Source organism: Pseudophryne corroboree, chromosome 2, assembly GCF_028390025.1.
Source record: "Pseudophryne corroboree isolate aPseCor3 chromosome 2, aPseCor3.hap2, whole genome shotgun sequence".
Classification (NCBI taxonomy): Eukaryota; Metazoa; Chordata; class Amphibia; order Anura; family Myobatrachidae; genus Pseudophryne; species Pseudophryne corroboree.
Genome location: NC_086445.1, coordinates 236268301 through 236289545, shown reverse-complemented (window position 1 = coordinate 236289545; position 21245 = coordinate 236268301). Strand labels below are relative to the sequence as shown.

The following is a 21245-nucleotide window of genomic DNA, read 5'->3' as shown; positions in this document are numbered from 1 at the left end:
TATAAATATCTTCTGTGTATTATTTCAATCATTATGACAGGTGAGGCTCTGCCATCCCTGACTGCACATCACTGAGTGAAGTAATCAGGAGTGTCGGAGAGGAAATCTATGAGATTGCCCAACCAATCTCCCATAGAGGTAGACAGATCTACCATTCTCCGCTGCTCTGCAGAATGTCCCGTCCTCTCCCAGACTTGTGGAAAAAGTCACTTATTTCCTAAAAAAAAAAAGGAATACTAAATATAGGCAAATTTGGGCACCCTGGTTTACATGCTCCTTCAAAATACTCTGAATCAGGCCATGAGCATGCCAGAAAAGAAGACTGATGTCGATTTGGACATACACTAGTTTGTTTACTTTATAAAAACAAAAACATTTTGAAGGCGAGTTCTACCTGCTGTATTTACGAGTATTTCTACATTATTCCATCTTAATAGCAAAGACATATTTTGCTATCATGATAAAAGTATAAAAGAAAAGGATGCTGGACATTAACTGGCTCATATGCTGATGGTGCAGAACTGAACGCTTCTTCAGACTGGTTTAACTTTGTTTATGCATGTATTAGCAGTTCTACTTTCTTAGAAATTCTTTTTGAACTACTTTTTATTTTATTTTAAAAAATGTCTAATAAAATGATCATGCTTTACTGGTGCACATTAAGCAACAGTATTTTTACACATTGTTCTAATCAGCTGTAGTTACAATTTTTATATTAGAATTATAGCTAAATTAATGACATTTTCAAGACTAATTAAGAAAAAACAATTGATTTTTACTCCATAATCTTTACTGTTTTGGCTTACTTTTATACTACTCTTGATTAATATTTAACCATACTTTATTACATGTTCTAAAGAAAAAATCTTTATACTTTATAAATTAGTGTCATCATATATTGAAGATGATTAATTTTATTAATCATAGGTTGACTCACTTTTTTCAAAATACTCTATGCCAGGGGTGGCCAACCAGTCAGAGACAAAGAGCCAAAAAATCTTGTTAGGTACGTCAAAAAGTCGACATCAAGCCAAAGGCGCGTGTGCAAAAATGGGGTGTGACTTGTGCCTGCTACGCCACACCCCTGGTATAAAAGACAATGAAAATGTCAGATCCACATAAAATAAATTTTAAAGCCAGAATCAACATAAAATACATTGAAAAAGACACTTCCACATAAAATAATAAAAAAATCCAGATCCACATAAAATATATTGAAAAAGCCATATTCACATAATACACTTCAGCTCCTCAATGTGTCACTCCAGCCAGCTCCCCTATTTGTCAATGTGTCACTCCAGTCAGCTCCCCATTGTGTCTCTCCTGCCAGGATTCTCCTTTGTCACTCCAGCCAGCTCCCCATTGTGTCACTCTTGCCAGCACCCTCCTGTGTCACTCCAACCAGCACCCTCCTGTGTCACTCCAGCCAGCACCCTCCTGTGTCACTCCAGTCAGCTCCCCATTGTGTCTCTCCTGCCAGGATTCTCCTTTGTCACTCCAGCCAGCTCCCCATTGTGTCACTCTTGCCAGCACCCTCCTGTGTCACTCCAACCAGCACCCTCCTGTGTCACTCCAGCCAGCACCCTCCTGTGTCACTCCAGTCAGCTCCCCATTGTGTCTCTCCTGCCAGGATTATCCTTTGTCACTCCAGCCAGCTCCCCATTGTGTCACTCTTGCCAGCACCCTCCTGTGTCACTCCAACCAGCACCCTCCTGTGTCACTCCAACCAGCACCCTCCTGTGTCACTCCAGCCAGCACCCTCCTGTGTCACTCCAGCCAGTACCCTCCTGTGTCACTCCAGCCAGCACCCTCCTGTGAAAACTCCAGTCAGCTCCCCCATTATGTCTCTCCTACCAGGTTCCTGCTGTGTCACTCCAGCCAGCTCCCCCTTGTGTCACTCCAGCCCACCCTCATATGTCACTACAGCCCAGTATCTGGCTCCCTCAGTTTTCAGTCGCTGTAGTGCTGCTGTGTGTCTGGTTGGAGTGCACCAGTTTCCAGGATCTGTTGTGGTCAGGTGACTGAGTGTCGGGAGCCACATTTGAATAAAGAAAGAGCCGCATGCGGCTCAAGAGCCACAGGTTGGCCACGGCTGCTCTATGCCATAGCTTTTCCGGACTTCTTCTGTGGCTTGCTCCCAGCAGTGTTTCACATTTTGTTTTTGTAACTTTGTGCTGGTTATTTGTGTACTATAAAAGCCAGGTTCAATTATACACACATTCACTCCAAATGATAGCATTTCACGCCTAAATAGGAAAGTAATAGCAAATAGTGGGGGTCATTCCGAGTTGTTCGCTCGGTAAATTTCTTCGCATCGCCGCGATTTTCCGCTTAGTGCGCATGCGCAATGTTCGCACTGCGACTGCGCCAAGTAAATTTGCTATGCAGTTAGGAATTTTACTCACGGCTTTTTCTTCGTTCTGGTGATCGTACTGTGATTGACAGGAAGTGGGTGTTTCTGGGCGGAAACTGGCCGTTTTATGGGTGTGTGTGAAAAAACGCTACCGTTTCTGGGAAAAACGCGGGAGTGGCTGGAGAAACGGAGGAGTGTCTGGGCGAACGCTGGGTGTGTTTGTGACGTCAAACCAGGAACGACAAGCACTGAACTGATCGCAGATGCCGAGTAAGTTTCGAGTTACTCAGAAACTGCACAGAGATGTCTTATCGCAACATTGCGAATCTTTCGTTCGCAATTTTAAGAAGCTAAGATTCACTCCCAGTAGGCGGCAGCTTAGCGTGTGCAAAGCTGCTAAAAGCAGCTTGCGAGCGAACAACTCGGAATAACCCCCAGTATTCTATTTATAAAACAAAATCTGAATAATTGCTAAATATTAATCCTTGACTAAAAGTAGTATAAATCTGCACAGGATATGTAATTCAGTATGTAAATGAAACAAATAAGTCAAACCAACATGCGGCTTTTTATACAGATAGATTTAGCACTGGGTTGGTGGTGCTTCCAGATAATAGTTCCTTGAAACTACAAAAATAAGGGTTTGCAAAGACAAAAGACAAAAGCAACTACGTGTCTTTTCTGGGGCACAATTTTGAATAGGTTTATGCAATTTAAAAATTAACTTTTATTACTTTACACTTAATAAAAGGAGGGGAACAGATATACTATAGACGTACAAACATTTATGTATACATACAAAACAAGGCAAATAATTAAAGTGCAAGCGAGAATGTATTCTCCCCTGTAATTCAGGAGCAATTACGGGTTTGTCAGTGCATGCTATCTGCTTAGTGAACAGTTTAGGGACCTACTGTAAGATTATCTGTCCTATCTGGTTGTTTGGAATGAGAATCTGGTAATATATGAGGGCAGATGACAATCAACCATTTGCTCCCAAGTGTCAGAAAATGGAATAAACAGACAAAAATTGTCGGACAAATTGGTTAAAGCAAACTGATTTAACCAATTTGTCTTAATGACCATTTTTGTCTGTTTTCAGTGTTTGGGAGCAAATAGTCCATAGTCAATGTTTGGGAGTAAATTGTCCAGATTTTCATTCCAACCAGCAAAAATGAACAGATATTCTTAAAGTGTGTATGCCCCTTAAGTAGATAGGGGCGGTCAGGAGATGCTGGGCATCAAAAAGGATGGAAGTTGCAAGTGATAGTAACTAAAACAGAGAATTGACAGGTGCCACCATCAGCGCCCCCTCTGCCCACACCTAGTTACGGCCCTGGTTGACAATCAAAGCTTTGCAGGAATTATCTTAATGCAGAGTCTTTTTACAGCTTCCCTTATTCCTGTCAGTTAGATTGTGGTTTATAAAAGGAATTACCTTTCTGCAGAATCCTTGTCACAGCTACCAGCATTCCTGGATGCTTAACTCAGCTACACATCGTAACAACGGCTAATTGTCCCGATGGGAGATTGGCCGAACACACTACACAATGTAAATGAATGACGGAACAATACCTCGTTCCATCATTAATTACACATAATGGCTGAGCATATGGTGTTGCATATGTTTGCAGGAGCGCACAATTGTGCATACACAATAGACGATGTGTCGCTATGAAACGGCAAATCATCCCAATATCACTCTAGTGTGTACTCAGGCTTAGTATGTGGTTTGTTAAGAGTGTACTAATAAACCCTGTTCAGTCCATTCTAGAATTCCAAATTATTTTACTTCACTATAAAGTAAAACACAATAGAGTTATGGCATTAAACATTTTTTTACATACAGATGAATAAAGACTACTGTAACTCTGGTTTTGGTAAGCCAGCAAGCTTTGGGGTACATTTACTAAATGTCACTTTTAGCAGACTGACCTACCCCGAGTGGTCCGAATTGAAATAAGGTGAAAAAGTGAATAGTGAGAAAGCTGGCGCTACTATTATGGGAGGTGAGGTGAAAAAAACCAAGTTGATGATACTTAGCTAATAAACACAAGGAGGGTTCTTAGTCCCTCGATGGTGTACTCCAATTCATTCGTAGACATATGGAAAATAAAGCAGAATAGAACACAATGTGTAGCAATGTCTTATTCAAAAAGATATAAAGTTTATGAATGAAATGGTTATAAATAATTTATCTCCAGTAATTGAGGTGTTACAATCAGTGTCGGACTGAGGCATGAAGGGCCCACCGGGGGAATGCAGTAATAGAGGCCCATACTTATGGGTGCGGCCAGCCTACAAAGGGGGTGTGGCCAGCCTCCACAGAGGCTTGAAATACACAATAGTCTAGTGCAGTGTAATGCAACATATCTACCATGTATAATACAAATGCACAGTCTGGAACCTGAACCCTAGAGGAAGGAGTGGGCACTCAGGCAGTGGGGCCTACCGGTGGTTTCCCTGGTTTCCCTGTGGGCCAGTCTGATCCTGGTTACAATGATATATGGGTGTACCTTACTTACAAAGTAAGTAGGTTCCTCGTATAAGGGTTTCTTTTATAGACTGAGTAAGATGTTAAATGAACAGCTAAAAACACCATTAAACACACCTAACTCACAGAATGAAAGGCGTGTTAATACACATCAAGGTATCTTTCCATAAAGTTTGAAAGATACCTTGATGTGTATTATTATCACGCCTTTCATTCTGTGAGTTAGGTGTTTTTAATGGTGTTTTAGCTGTTCATGTAACATCTTACTCAATCAGTATATAAAAGAAGCCCTTATAACCTTATAACCTTATACGAGGAGTTAACACCTCAATTACTGGAGATAATTTGTACCCATTTAATTCATAAACTATCCACCTCACCTCCCATAATAGTAGCGCCAGCTTCCTCACTATTCACTTTTTCACTTTGACCCAAATAAATGACTTGCTTCAGACAGGCAGTATTGTGTGGAAGCTCTTTCCTTTGGTCTGATCTTCATCATGCTACATATAAAAAGGGCCACATCCATGTGCTACACACAGAGCCGGCCCTAGCCAATTTGATGCCCTAGGCAAGATTTTGGCTAGTGCCCCCTAGTGCAGCTGCTAGTTCTGCATCTGACCCAGCAACACTCAGGCAGTGGGGCCCACTGGGGTGTTGGTCCTGTGGACCAGTTCAACCGTGCATAATGCCACACAGTAATGCACCTTACACATATGCCCCACATTAGTAATGCCCATAATACACATAATTCCACACAGTAATGCACCTTACACATACAGTATGCCCCACATTAGTAATGCCTATAATACACACAATTCCACACAGTTATGCACCTCACACATATGCCCCACATTAGCAATGCTCAAAATACACATAATTCAACACAGTAGTTACACATAGGAAGGCCATCTCGGGTCTTTTTTTCAATCCCGGGTATTGGGATTGAAAAAAGGTCAAACCCAGGATTGGGTTAAAGAACTGGCCAGCCCACACAAATATTCACCATCTTGGGTGGAAGTCGGGCTGCGGGTGCGAGGTGCGGTCTGGGTGGCGAGGGTGGCTGGTGTCAGACTCACTACTGTGGGAGGGCTGCGGGCGGTGAGGTGCATCCTGGTGGTGCATGTCAGACTGCGCAGCGTGACCTATGACATCATGTCATGCTGCACAGTACGCACTGCCAAGGCAGGGGAGCAGGGCAAGATCTGAGCCTCCTGAGGACACTCAACATTGCCTGGCATTAAAAACAAAACAAACCAATGGGGCAGGTAAATCCCACAATCCCTGGGATTGGAGGTTCCAATCCAGGTATTGAATCCCGGCCGTTTTACCTGTTACAATGCTGGGTTACAGGGTAATTTTACGGGCATAGACTGACTGAGAAATAAATTGTGAGGAGAACACTGCCCATGTTACATCCCTGCAGACACCTGGGCTTTGCACAGGGATAAGGGACACACACAGTATGGCAGGGTCCCACTCCCTCATGTGCACACTATAAGCACAAGCAATATAGGTGTTTTCAGTATTATGTGGAACAGTCTTCCAAAATACACATGTAGTATCATAAGGAGCCATCCAGTAATAACCTTATATAGTCAGTGAAAATGTCACAGGTCCAGGAATTGCAGTTACCGGGCTTCTGCTGTCTGAGGTCTCAAAAGTCAAAGTCAAAATTCAAGCATGTTGAAGAGAGTTTAAGGGACTGTCTGCAATCTACTTGACAAATGTAACCAGCAGAGCCATTTCTAGACTTTTTGGTGCCATGTGTCAGAGAGAGGATTGGTGCCCACCCCTCCCCCCATTTTTCCAATAGGGACATAAGGCACATATCTTGTGGGGAAGGGGCATGATGCCCCTTCCCACATTTATATATATATATATATATATATATATATACACTCCTGAGGAAGTCCAGCATCGTTAGCAGAGGACGAAACACGTTGAGTGAGACAGACAGTGTGATTGGAAAGTTCACACTCCAGATAAGCTGTTTTAAATTATTTTATTGTACGGGCAATGTTATACCTGTGGACCATATTTTTTGTTTAATAAATGTGTTAAAAACTGTATTACACTATTTGTTGCCTTTTGGTTTCAATCTCATGTACTTTGGAACATTTATGAGGGATTACCGAAAAACTCTACAGTGAGGTTTGAAAAGGCAGTGGGCACATTGATTTGTGATACAATACATGCTGAGTCTATAGGTGGTTGGAATTCCACCTTGCACGGTACACCTCCCATTCATAAGGGTGTTGTAAATTGATGGAGGGTACCGAATTGTCATTAGTAATGCACTAGGAGGTGCCTATTTTCATTTATGATTTCATATATATATATATATATATATATATACACACATAAATACACACACATATATATATATATATATATATATATACATACACATTTATAGACCACTGCAAGAAAATGGATTTGGACACAAATCCTCTTTATACCACATTCATGCACTTACATTGAGAGCTCGCTGTTATTCAGTTACAATACCCTTTATTAAATAACACATTTAATATGCTGCCATACCCAGGAGTCAAACCTATTACCTGTTGAATTCTAATCAAACACCCTACTCATTCAGCTATTTGATCCTGCATAGAAACTATGAACACTTGCTACTGGTACATGTAAAAAAAATAATCAGCACTGCAATTGAGCAGATATATGTAGTGTGCAGCCACACATTCAATCCCTTACAGCCACACACTACATAGATCTGCTCAGCTGCAATGCTGAAATTTTTTTCACAAAGTACAAGGTAAGTTTCAAATAATTAGAATTCTCTAGCTTAGAATTATATACCTTTCTATCCAAGGGCAGATAGCGCAATGAATAGATGACTGCAATGCCACAGGCAATGGTTTTGAATCCCGGGAATATCAGCATCTTGAAACGTAATAAAGGAAAGTGTGACCGAATAACAAAGAAATCTCAAGTTGAGTTCATGAATATTGTATAGGTATTAGCGACAGAAGGGGTCAGGGTACCACACAGGGGTGGTCAGGAGATGCTGGGCTTCAAAAAGGGGAGAAGCTGCAGGTGAAAGTAATTAAAACAGATAATTGACAAGTGCTGCCAACAGTGCCCCGTACCCTGCAGCGCTATGTGCGGTGCCCCTTCTGCACACACTTAGCTACGGCCCTGGTAACCAGCAGTGTATACAAGTACTGACTGAATATACATTTGGAAAGTAACAGATAGTTTGCAGACTGTCCCTCCCAACATGAGATCCTGCAGAGACATGCTTGGACTGCCTATAGCTAAGGCCGGCTCTGGCTACACAGTGGCTGTAGGTAATTGTCAGGATTTGTGTTTGTTTTTGTTCTGGATTCATGTCAGTTCCTGATGTGTAATTACAGATGGATGGTTATTGGAGAAAACTTGGAGGTCTAAGCCAGTTCCAGCTCATAAAAGGGTGACACCCATCAGTGGGAATAGTCCCTGTTGGTCAGCATGCCGGATTGTGAGGCTTCGGGATGTAGGGGGAGGTTAGGTGACCGTCGGTCTCCTGACCGCCAGTCACATGAATACATCCCATAAAAGGAGTTTTATTGAATATTGCAGAGGAAATAGAACAGAACAGCAGTCACTCATTACCAGCAGGCTGGGGAATACAATCTTCTGTGTATGTTGAACAATAGTAGCACAATAGTGGATGTCCTTGGATAAGGTAGGACCTGATTAGCGGTGAGCCTGTACGCAGCATAGCAGACAGAAGGTAGCACTGGCAGGACCACAATGAGAGGCTGCTAGAGTCCTTAGGAAGGACGATGATATCCTTACAGGATATAAGATGAATGTGGGAGCTGGATAGCTGTAGTATTAACACAGATGTATCTCTTACGGTAGAAGATGCCGGAATGTGAGTCACTATACACACACATAGTTGGAGTGAACGGATGTGTAGTAGCTGAACTCTGAGAAGTATATTTCTCTAACGTCCTAGTGGATGCTGGGAACTCCGTAAGGACCAGGGGGGAATAGCGGGCTCCGAAGGAGGCTGGGCACTCTAGAAAGATCTTAGACTACCTGGTGTGCACTGGCTCCTCCCACCATGACCCTCCTCCAAGCCTCAGTTAGATTTCGTGCCCGGCCGAGGTTGGATGCACACTAGGGGCTCTCCTGAGCTCTTAGAAAGTTATAGTCTTAGAATTTGTTATTTTCAGTGAGACCTGCTGGCAACAGGCTCACTGCAGCGAGGGACTAAGGGGAGAAGAAGCGAACTCGCCTGCTTGCAGCCGGATTGGGCTTCTTAGGCTACTGGACACCATTAGCTCCAGAGGGATCGACCGCAGGCCCAGCCTTGATGTTCGGTCCCGGAGCCGCGCCGCCGTCCCCCTTACAGAGCCAGAAGCAAGAAGATGGTCCGGAAAATCGGCGGCATGAAGACTCTGTCTTCACCAAGGTAGCGCACAGCACTGCAGCTGTGCGCCATTGCTCCTCTCACACACTTCACACTCCGGTCACTGAGGGTGCAGGGCGCTGGGGGGGGCGCCCTGAGGCAGCAATAAAAACACCTTGGCTGGCTAAAATACCTCAATATATGGCCCCAGGGGCTATATATGAGGTAAATACCCCTGCCAGAATTCCATAAAAAACGGGAGAATAGGCCGCGAAAAAAGGGGCGGAGCCTATCTCCTCAGCACACTGGCGCCATTTTTCCCTCACAGCTCGGCTGGAGGGAAGCTCCCTGGCTCTTCCCTGCAATTCTACAGTACAGTAAGAGGGAAAAGAGAGGGGGGGCATTAAAAATGGCACTGTATACAGTATATTATATAAAAGCTATTAGGGACATAACTCAGTTAGTCCCTGTATATATATAGCGCTCTGGTGTGTGCTGGCATACTCTTACTCTGTCCCCCCAAAGGGCTTTTGTGGGTCCTGTCCTCGTTTAGAGCATTCCCTGTGTGTCTGCGGTGTGTCGGTACGGCTGTGTCGACATGTTGAATGAGGAGGCTTATATGGTGACAGAACAGAGGCCGATATATGTGATGTCGCCCCCTGTGGGGCCGACACCAGAGTGGATGGATAGGTGAAAGGTATTAACCGACAGTGTCAACTCCTTACATAAAAGGGTGGATGACGTAACAGCTGTGGGACAGCCGGCTTCGCAGCCCGCGCTTACCCAGGCGTCTCAAAGGCCATCAGGGGCTCAAAAACGCCCGCTCTCTCAGATGGCAGACACAGATGTCGACACGGAGTCTGACTCCAGTGTCGACAAGGTGGAGACATATACACAATCCACTAGGAACATCCGTGACGTGATCCCGGCAATAAAAAATGTGTTATACATTTCTGACTTTAACCCAAGCACCTCTAAAAATGGGTTTTAGGTTTGGGGAGAAAAAACAGGCAGTGTTTTGTTCCCCCATCAGATGAATAAATGAAGTGTGTGAAAGCGTGGGTTCCTCCGTTAAGAAACTGGTAATTTATAAAAAGTTACAGATGGCGTACCCTTTCCCGCCAGGTGGATAACTTACGCTGGGAGATATCCCCTAGGGTGGATAAGGCGCTCACACGTTTGTCAAAAAAGGTGGCACTGCCGTCTTAGGATACGGCCACTTTAATAGGTACCTGTTGATAAAAAACAGGAGGCTATCCTGAAGTCTGTATTTACACACTCAGGTACTAGACTGAGACCTGCAGATAGTGCTGCTGCAGCGTGGTCGGTGACCCTGTCAAACAGGGATACTAGTTGGAAAACATAAAAACATATTAAAGACGTCGTCTTATATATGGGGGATGCACAGAGGGATATTTTGCCGGCTGGCATCCAAAATAAATGTAATGTCCATTCTGTCAGGAGGGTATTAGAGACCTGTCACTGGACAGGTGATGCTGACTTAAAAAGCGCATAGAGAGCCTTATAAGGGTGAGGAATTATTTGGGGATGGTCTCTGGGACCTCGTATCCACAGCAACTGCTGGGAAGAAATAATTTTACCTCAGGTTTCCTCACAGACAAAGGTACAATCCTTTCGGCTTCAGAAAAGCAAGCGGGTCAAATGGCGCTTCCTTTCTGTACAGAGACAAGGGTAGAGGGAAAAAAGCTGCACCAGTCAGCCTGTTCCCAGAATCAAGATTCTTCCCCCGCCTCCTGTGAGGCCACACCATGACGCGGGTGCTCCACAGGTGTAGCCAGGTACGGTGGGGGGCCGTCTCAAAAAATTTCAGCAATTAGTGGGCTCGCTCACAGGTGGATCCCTGTTTCTTTCAAGTAGTATTTCAGGGGTACAAGCTGGAATTCGAGATGTCTCCCCCCAGCCGTTTCCTAAAATATGCCTTGCTGACAACTCCCTCAGGCAGGGAGGCTGTGCTAGAGGAAATTAATAAGCGGTATTCCCAGCAGGTAATACTCAAGGTGCCCCTACTTCAACAAGGACGGGGTTACTATTCCACACGGGTTGGGGTACCGAAACCGCATGGTTCGGTGTGACCCATTTTATATTTAAAATCCTTGAACACAAAAATTCAAGTTCAAGATGGAATCGCTCAGGGCGGTTATTCCAAGCCTGGACGAGGGGGATTACATGGTATCCTGGGACATCAAGGATGCTTACCTGCATGTCCCCATTTACCATCCTCGCCAGGAGTACCACAGATTTGTGGTACAGGATTACCATTACCAAGTCCAGACACTGCCGTTTGGACTGTACATGGCACCGAGGGTGTTTTATCAAGGTAATGGCCGAAATGTTGATACTCCTTAAAAAAAAGGGAGTTGTAATTATCCCGTACTTGGACAATCTCGTTATAAGGGCGAGGTCCAAGGAGCAGTTGGTAGTCGGGGTAGCACTATTTTGGAAAGTGCTACAACAGCATGGTTGGATTCTAAACAGTCCAAAGTCACAGCTGGTTCCTATGACACGTCTACTGTTCCTAGGGATGGTTCTGGACATAAACCAGAAATAGTGTTTCTCCCGGAGGAGAAAGCCAAGGAGTTGTCATTTCTAGTCAGAGACCTCCTGAAGCCAAAATAGGTAGCGGTGCATCATTGCACGCGAGTCCTGGGAAAAATGGTAGCTTCCTACGAAGCAATCCCATTAGGCAGGTTCCATACAAGAACTTTTCAGAGGGACCTGTTGGACAAGTGGTCCGGATCGCATCTTCCGATGCATAGGCTGATAACCCTGTCTCCAAGGACCATGGTATCTCTACTGTGGTGGCTGCAGAGTGCCCATCTTCAAGAGGGCCGCAGGTTCGGCATACAGGACTAGGTCCTAGTGACCATGGATTCCAGCCTTTGAGGCTGGGAGGCAGTCACACAGGGAAGAAATTTCCAGGGACTTTGGTCAAGTCAGGTTATTTCCCTACACATAAATATTCTGGACCTGAGGGCCATTTACAATGCCCTGAGGCCGGCAAGGCCTCTGCTTCAAAACCAGCCGGTACTGATCCAATCAGACAACATCACGGCAGTCGCCCATGTAAACCAACAGGGCAGCACAAGAAGCAGGATGGCGATGTCAGAAGCCACAAGGATTCTCCGATAGGCGGAAAATCATGTGTTAGCACTGTCAGCAGTGTTCATTCCCGGAGTGGACAACTGGGAAGCAGATCTTCTCAACAGACACGACCTCCACCCGGGAGAATGGGGACTTCCTCCAGAAGTCTTCCAATAGGATTGTACACCATTGGGAAAGGCCACAGGTGGACATGATGGCGTCCCGCCTCAACAAAAAGCTATAAAAGATATTGCACCGGGTCAAGGGACCCTCAGGCGATAGCTATGGACGCTCTGGTAACACCGTGGGTGTACCAGTCGGTTTATGTGTTCTCCCCTCTGCCTCTCATACCAAAGGTACTGAGAATAATAAGAAGGCGAGGAGTAAGAACGATACTCGTGGATGGCCAAGAAGAGCTTGGTACCCAGAACTTCAAGAAATTATATCAGAGGACCCATGGCCTCTGCCACTCAGACAGGACCTGCGGCAGCAGGGGCCCTGTCTGTTCCAAGACTTACCGCGGCTGCGTTTGTCGGCATGGCGGTTGAACGCCGGATCCTGAAGGAAAAGGGCATTCCGGAGGAAGTCATTCCTACGCTTACTAAAGCCAGGAAAGAGGTTACAGCAACTCATTATCACCGCATATGGCGAAAATATGTTGCATGGTGTGAGGCCGAAAGGGCCCCAATAGAGGAATTTCAACTAGGTCGATTTCTGCATTTCCTGCAAGCAGGAGTGACTATGGGCCTTAAATTGGGTTCCATTAAGGTACAGATCTCGGCTCTGTCGATTTTCTTTCAAAAAGAACTAGCTTCAGTACCTGAAGTTCAGACATTTATAAAAGGAGTGCTGCAGAGTCAGCCCCCGTTTGTGCCTCCTGTGGCACCTTGGGATCTCAACGTGGTGTTGAGTTTCTTAAAATCACATTGGTTTGAACCACTAAAAACCGTGGATTTGAAATATCTCACGTGGAAGGTGGTTATGTTATTGGCCTTGGCTTCTGCCAGGCGAGTGTCAAAGTTGGCGGCTTTGTCTTGTAAAAGCCCTTATTTGATTTTCCATATGGATAGGGCAGAATTGAGGACTCGTCCCCAGTTTCTCCCAAAGGTGGTGTCAGCGTTTCACCTGAACCAGCCTATTGTGGTGCCTAGGCTACTAGGGACTTGGAGGACTCCAAGTTGCTAGACGTTGTCAGGGCACTGAAAATATATGTTTCCAGAGCGGCTAGAGTCAGAAAATCTGACTCGCTGTTTATCCTATATGCACCTAACAAGCTGGGTGCTCCTGCTTCTAAGCAGACTATTGCTCGTTGGATTTGTAGTACAATTCAGCTTGCACATACTGTGGCAGGCCTGCCACAGCCAAAATCTGTCAATGCCCATTCCACAAGGAAGGTGGGCTCATCTTGGGCAGCTGCCCGAGAGGTCTCGGCTTTACAATTTTGCCGAGCAGCTACTTGGTCAGGGGCAAACACGTTTGCAAAAATTCTACAATTTTGATACCCTGGCTGAGGAGGACCTGGAGTTCTCTCATTCAGTGCTGCAGAGTCATCCGCACTCTCCCGCCCGTTTGGGAGCTTTGGTATAATCCCCATGGTCCTTACGGAGTTCCCAGCATCCACTAGGACGTTAGAGAAAATAAGAATTTACTTACCGATAATTCTATTTCTCGTAGTCCGTAGTGGATGCTGGGCGCCCATCCCAAGTGCGGTTTATCTGCAATACTTGTACATAGTTATGGTTAACTAAATCGGGTTATTGTGGAGCCATCTGTTGAGAGGCTCTATTGTTTCATACTGTTAACTGTGTTTCATATCACGAGTTGTACGGTGTGATTGGTGTGGCTGGTATGAGTCTTACCCGGGATTCAAAATCCTTCCTTATTGTGTACGCTCGTCCGGGCACAGTACCTAACTGAGGCTTGGAGGAGGGTCATGGTGGGAGGAGCCAGTGCACACCAGGTAGTCTAAGATCTTTCTAGAGTGCCCAGCCTCCTTCGGAGCCCGCTATTCCCCCCTGGTCCTTACGGAGTTCCCAGCATCCACTACGGACTACGAGAAATAGAATTATCGGTAAGTAAATTCTTATTTTACTAAAGCTTCTTGAACTGAAAAGTGGTGATGTTGCCCATAGCAACCAATCAGATTCTGTCTATCATTTTTCTATTGCATCCTAGAAAATGATAGACATAATCTGATTGGTTGCTATGGGCAAAAGCACCATTTTTCATTTTTAGAAACTTAAGTGCAGTACCAGAACAGGCAGGTGTGCTTGACACTGAAAAGATACTGGAATACAGAACCAGAACTTGTAGTCACGGAGGGTTAACACCAGAAGACTTGAATCAGTGAAAAGCTAAATCTGGCTGAAGACTTAGGTGAGCAAAGCAACAGGGCTTGTTGCAGCAGGTTAATTGCAGCAGACTTGACTCAGGCAAAGGCTGAAGCTTGCTGAAGACTTAAGCTGGGTTCACACTGGGATGACTGGCATTCATTTCGACATCTGAACGAATGTTTATCTGCCCAGACAGCCCGCACACACTGCAGCGATGTTAATAAAGGACAGAATGACCACATTCCTTTTTTTTTTCCTTTTTTTTTAGTAACATAACATAGTAACTAAGGTTGAAAAAAGACAATTGTCCATCGGGTTCAATCTATTTGTGGCCTCCTCTGCAGTCTTATTATAGGACTAGTTATTTTTATGTTAGGAAAAGTTATATTAACTATAATGCGTGACTACGCACCATAACCCTGAATATCTTTATCCAATAGGAATTTATCTAACCCATTCTTAAAGGTGTTGACTGAGTCCGCATTTACTACTCTCTCAGGCAGGGAATTCCAAACACGTATTGTCCTTACTGTGAAAAAACCTTTTCGCCTCAATGTGCGGAAACTCCTCTCCTCTAACCTAAGCGAGTGACCACGTGTCCTCTGTGCTGATCTTATAGAAAACAGGTCCCTCCCGAGCTCTGTGTATTGACCCCTTATATATTTGTAGATGTTCATCATGTCCCCTCTTAGTCTCCTCTTTTCCAATGTAAACATTCCTAGCCTTGCAAGCCTTTCCTCCAGTGGCGTAAGTTTGACCCAGTTGCCCGGAGACAAGGAAAATATTGGTGCCCCTATATCTATCTATCTATCTATCTATCTATCTATCTATCTATCTATCTATCTATCTATCTATCTATCTATCTATATACATACACACACACACACACACACACACACTAGTGATGAGCGGGTTCGGATCCTCTGGATCCGAACCCCCCCGAACTTCACCCATTTTACATGGGTCCGAGGCAGACTCGGATCCTCCTGCCTTGCTCGGTTAACCCGGGCGCGCCTGAACGTCATCATCCCACGGTCGGATTCTTGCGAGATTTGTATTCTATATAAGGAGCCGCGCGTCGCCGCCATTTTTCACTCGTGCATTGGAAATGATCGTGAGAGGACGTGGCCGGCGTCCTCTCAGTTTCTATGTTCAGTGGGCTGCAAATTGTGCTGCAAATATCTGTGCTCAGTGTGCTACAAATATCTGTGCTCAGTGTGCTGCAAGTGCAAATATCTACGTTCTCTGCCTGAAAAACACTCCATATCTGACTGTGCTCAGTGTGCTGTAATTATCTGTGCTCAGTGTGCTAATTGCTTTATTGTGGGGACTGGGGACCAGCAGTATTATATAGTAGGAGGACAGTGCAGAGTTTAGCTGACCAGTGACCAGCAGTATTATACGTTCTCTGCCTGAAAAACGCTCCATATCTGTGCTGCATTGTAGTATATAGTAGGAGGACAGTGCAGAATTTTGCTGACCCCCAGTATAACTATATATATAGCAGTATGGTACAGTAGTCCACTGCTCTACCTACCTCTGTGTTGTCAAGTATACTATCCATCCATACCTGTGGTGCATATCAGTTTTGCACAGTTTGCTGACCACAAGTATAACTATATATAAAGCAGTACGGTACAGAAGGCCACTGCTCTACCTACCTCTGTGTCGTCAAGTATACTATCCATCCATACCTGTGGTGCATTTCAGTTTTGCACAGTTTGCTGACCACCAGTATAACTATATATATAGCAGTACGGTACAGTAGGCCACTGCTCTACCTACCTCTGTGTCGTCAAGTATACTATCCATCCATACCTGTGGTGCATTTCAGTTTTGCACAGTTTGCTGACCACCAGTATATAATATATAGCAGTACGGTACAGTAGGCCACTGCTCTACCTACCTCTGTGTCGTCAAGTATACTATCCATCCATACCTGTGGTGCATTTCAGTTTTGCACAGTTTGCTGACCACCAGTATATAATATATAGCAGTACGGTACAGTAGGCCACTGCTCTACCTACCTCTGTGTCGTCAAGTATACTATCCATCTTTACCTGTGGTGCATTTCAGTTTTGCACAGTTTGCTGACCACCAGTATATAATATATAGCAGAACGGTACAGTAGGCCACTGCTCTACCTACCTCTGTGTCATCAAGTATACTATCCATCTTTACCTGTGGTGCATTTCAGTTTTGCACAGTTTGCTGACCACCAGTATATAATATATAGCAGTATGGTACAGTAGGCCACTGCTATACCTACCTCTGTGTCGTCAAGAATACTATCCATCCATACCTGTGGTGCATTTCAGTTTTGCACAGTTTGCTGACCACCAGTATATACTATATAGCAGTACGGTACAGTAGACCACTGCTCTACCTACCTCTGTGTCGTCAAGTATACTATCCATCCATACCTGTGGTGCATTTCAGTTTTGCACAGTTTGCTGACCACCAGTATATAATATATAGCAGTACGGTACAGAAGGCCACTGCTCTACCTACCTCTGTGTCGTCAAGTATACTATCCATCCATACCTGTGGTGCATTTCAGTTTTGCACAGTTTGCTGACCACCAGTATATACTATATAGCAGTACGGTACAGTAGGCCACTGCTCTACCTACATCTGTGTCGTCAAGTATACTATCCATCCATACCTGTGGTGCATTTCAGTTTTGCACAGTTTGCTGACCACCAGTATATAATATATAGCAGTACGGTACAGTAGGCCACTGCTCTACCTACCTCTGTGTCGTCAAGTATACTATCCATCCATACCTGTGGTGCATTTCAGTTTTGCACAGTTTGCTGACCACCAGTATATACTATATAGCAGTACGGTACAGAAGGCCACTGCTCTACCTAACTCTGTGTCGTCAAGTATACTATCCATCCATACCTGTGGTGCATTTCAGTTTTGCACAGTTTGCTGACCACCAGTATATAATATATATCAGTACGGTACAGTAGGCCACTGCTCTACCTACCTCTGTGTCGTCAAGTATACTATCCATCCATACCTGTGGTGCATTTCAGTTTTGCACAGTTTGCTGACCACCAGTATATAATATATAGCAGTACGGTACAGTAGGCCACTGCTCTACCTACCTCTGTGTCGTCAAGTATACTATCCATCCATACCTGTGGTGCATTTCAGTTTTGCACAGTTTGCTGACCACCAGTATATAATATATAGCAGTACGGTACAGTAGGCCACTGCTCTACCTACGTGTCGTCAAGTATACTATCCATCTTTACCTGTGGTGCATTTCAGTTTTGCACAGTTTGCTGACCACCAGTATATAATATATAGCAGAACGGTACAGTAGGCCACTGCTCTACCTACCTCTGTGTCATCAAGTATACTATCCATCTTTACCTGTGGTGCATTTCAGTTTTGCACAGTTTGCTGACCACCAGTATATAATATATAGCAGTACGGTACAGTAGGCCACTGCTCTACCTACCTCTGTGTCGTCAAGAATACTATCCATCCATACCTGTGGTGCATTTCAGTTTTGCACAGTTTGCTGACCACCAGTATATACTATATAGCAGTACGGTACAGTAGACCACTGCTCTACCTACCTCTGTGTCGTCAAGTATACTATCCATCCATACCTGTGGTGCATTTCAGTTTTGCACAGTTTGCTAACCACCAGTATATACTATATAGCAGTATGGAACAGTAGGCCACTGCTCTACCTACCTCTGTTGTCGTCAAGTATACTATCCATCCATACCTGTGGTGCATTTCAGTTTTGCACAGTTTGCTGACCACCAGTATATAATATATAGCAGTACGGTACAGTAGGCCACTGCTCTACCTACCTCTGTGTCGTCAAGTATACTATCCATCCATACCTGTGGTGCATTTCAGTTTTGCACAGTTTGCTGACCACCAGTATAACTATATATATAGTAGTACGGTACAGTAGTCCACTGCTCTACCTACCTCTGTGTTGTCAAGTATACTATCCATCCATACCTGTGGTGCATTTCAGTTTTGCACAGTTTGCTGACCACCAGTATAACTATATATAAAGCAGTACGGTACAGAAGGCCACTGCTCTACCTACCTCTGTGTCGTCAAGTATACTATCCATCCATACCTGTGGTGCATTTCAGTTTTGCACAGTTTGCTGACCACCAGTATAACTATATATATATATAGCAGTACGGTACAGTAGGCCACTGCTCTACCTACCTCTGTGTCGTCAAGTATACTATCCATCCTTACCTGTGGTGCATTTCAGTTTTGCACAGTTTGCTGACCACCAGTATATAATATATAGCAGTACGGTACAGTAGGCCACTGCTCTACCTACCTCTGTGTCGTCAAGTATACTATCCATCCATACCTGTGGTGCATTTCAGTTTTGCACAGTTTGCTGACCACCAGTATATAATATATAGCAGTACGGTACAGTAGGCCACTGCTCTACCTACCTCTGTGTCGTCAAGTATACTATCCATCTTTACCTGTGGTGCATTTCAGTTTTGCACAGTTTGCTGACCACCAGTATATAATATATAGCAGAACGGTACAGTAGGCCACTGCTCTACCTACCTCTGTGTCATCAAGTATACTATCCATCTTTACCTGTGGTGCATTTCAGTTTTGCACAGTTTGCTGACCACCAGTATATAATATATAGCAGTATGGTACAGTAGGCCACTGCTATACCTACCTCTGTGTCGTCAAGAATACTATCCATCCATACCTGTGGTGCATTTCAGTTTTGCACAGTTTGCTGACCACCAGTATATACTATATAGCAGTACGGTACAGTAGACCACTGCTCTACCTACCTCTGTGTCGTCAAGTATACTATCCATCCATACCTGTGGTGCATTTCAGTTTTGCACAGTTTGCTGACCACCAGTATATAATATATAGCAGTACGGTACAGAAGGCCACTGCTCTACCTACCTCTGTGTCGTCAAGTATACTATCCATCCATACCTGTGGTGCATTTCAGTTTTGCACAGTTTGCTGACCACCAGTATATACTATATAGCAGTACGGTACAGTAGGCCACTGCTCTACCTACATCTGTGTCGTCAAGTATACTATCCATCCATACCTGTGGTGCATTTCAGTTTTGCACAGTTTGCTGACCACCAGTATATAATATATAGCAGTACGGTACAGTAGGCCACTGCTCTACCTACCTCTGTGTCGTCAAGTATACTATCCATCCATACCTGTGGTGCATTTCAGTTTTGCACAGTTTGCTGACCACCAGTATATACTATATAGCAGTACGGTACAGAAGGCCACTGCTCTACCTAACTCTGTGTCGTCAAGTATACTATCCATCCATACCTGTGGTGCATTTCAGTTTTGCACAGTTTGCTGACCACCAGTATATAATATATATCAGTACGGTACAGTAGGCCACTGCTCTACCTACCTCTGTGTCGTCAAGTATACTATCCATCCATACCTGTGGTGCATTTCAGTTTTGCACAGTTTGCTAACCACCAGTATATAATATATAGCAGTACGGTACAGTAGGCCACTGCTCTACCTACCTCTGTGTCGTCAAGTATACTATCCATCCATACCTGTGGTGCATTTCAGTTTTGCACAGTTTGCTGACCACCAGTATATAATATATAGCAGTACGGTACAGTAGGCCACTGCTCTACCTACGTGTCGTCAAGTATACTATCCATCTTTACCTGTGGTGCATTTCAGTTTTGCACAGTTTGCTGACCACCAGTATATAATATATAGCAGAACGGTACAGTAGGCCACTGCTCTACCTACCTCTGTGTCATCAAGTATACTATCCATCTTTACCTGTGGTGCATTTCAGTTTTGCACAGTTTGCTGACCACCAGTATATAATATATAGCAGTACGGTACAGTAGGCCACTGCTCTACCTACCTCTGTGTCGTCAAGAATACTATCCATCCATACCTGTGGTGCATTTCAGTTTTGCACAGTTTGCTGACCACCAGTATATACTATATAGCAGTACGGTACAGTAGACCACTGCTCTACCTACCTCTGTGTCGTCAAGTATACTATCCATCCATACCTGTGGTGCATTTCAGTTTTGCACAGTTTGCTAACCACCAGTATATACTATATAGCAGTATGGAACAGTAGGCCACTGCTCTACCTACCTCTGTTGTCGTCAAGTATACTATCCATCCATACCTGTGGTGCATTTCAGTTTTGCACAGTTTGCTGACCACCAGTATATAATATATAGCAGTACGGTACAGTAGGCCACTGCTCTACCTACCTCTGTGTCGTCAAGTATACTATCCATCCATACCTGTGGTGCATTTCAGTTTTGCACAGTTTGCTGACCACCAGTATAACTATATATATAGTAGTACGGTACAGTAGTCCACTGCTCTACCTACCTCTGTGTTGTCAAGTATACTATCTATCCATACCTGTGGTGCATTTCAGATTTGCACAGTTTGCTGACCACCAGTATATACTATATAGCAGTACGGTACAGAAAGCCACTGCTCTACCTACCTCTGTTGTCGTCAAGTATACTATCCATCCATACCTGTGGTGCATTTCAGTTGTGCGCAGTATATATAGTAGTAGGCCATTGCTAT

The 21245-nt window shown here is 44.4% G+C and overlaps 1 protein-coding gene across 2 annotated transcripts in view; it reads right to left on the bottom strand.

Annotated features, from left to right (window-relative positions):
* The window catches only part of LOC135011722 (retinol dehydrogenase 7-like), a 94924-nt gene that overhangs the window by 40188 nt on the left and 33491 nt on the right, over positions 1-21245 (bottom strand). Inside the window, exon 3 of one of the 2 annotated variants that reach the window (XM_063952484.1) lies at positions 2094-2246. In XM_063952484.1, coding sequence (XP_063808554.1) covers positions 2094-2246 — 153 coding nt within the window. The remainder of the gene's footprint in view (positions 1-2093; positions 2247-21245) is intronic. The other variant, XM_063952483.1, reaches the window with a different exon arrangement.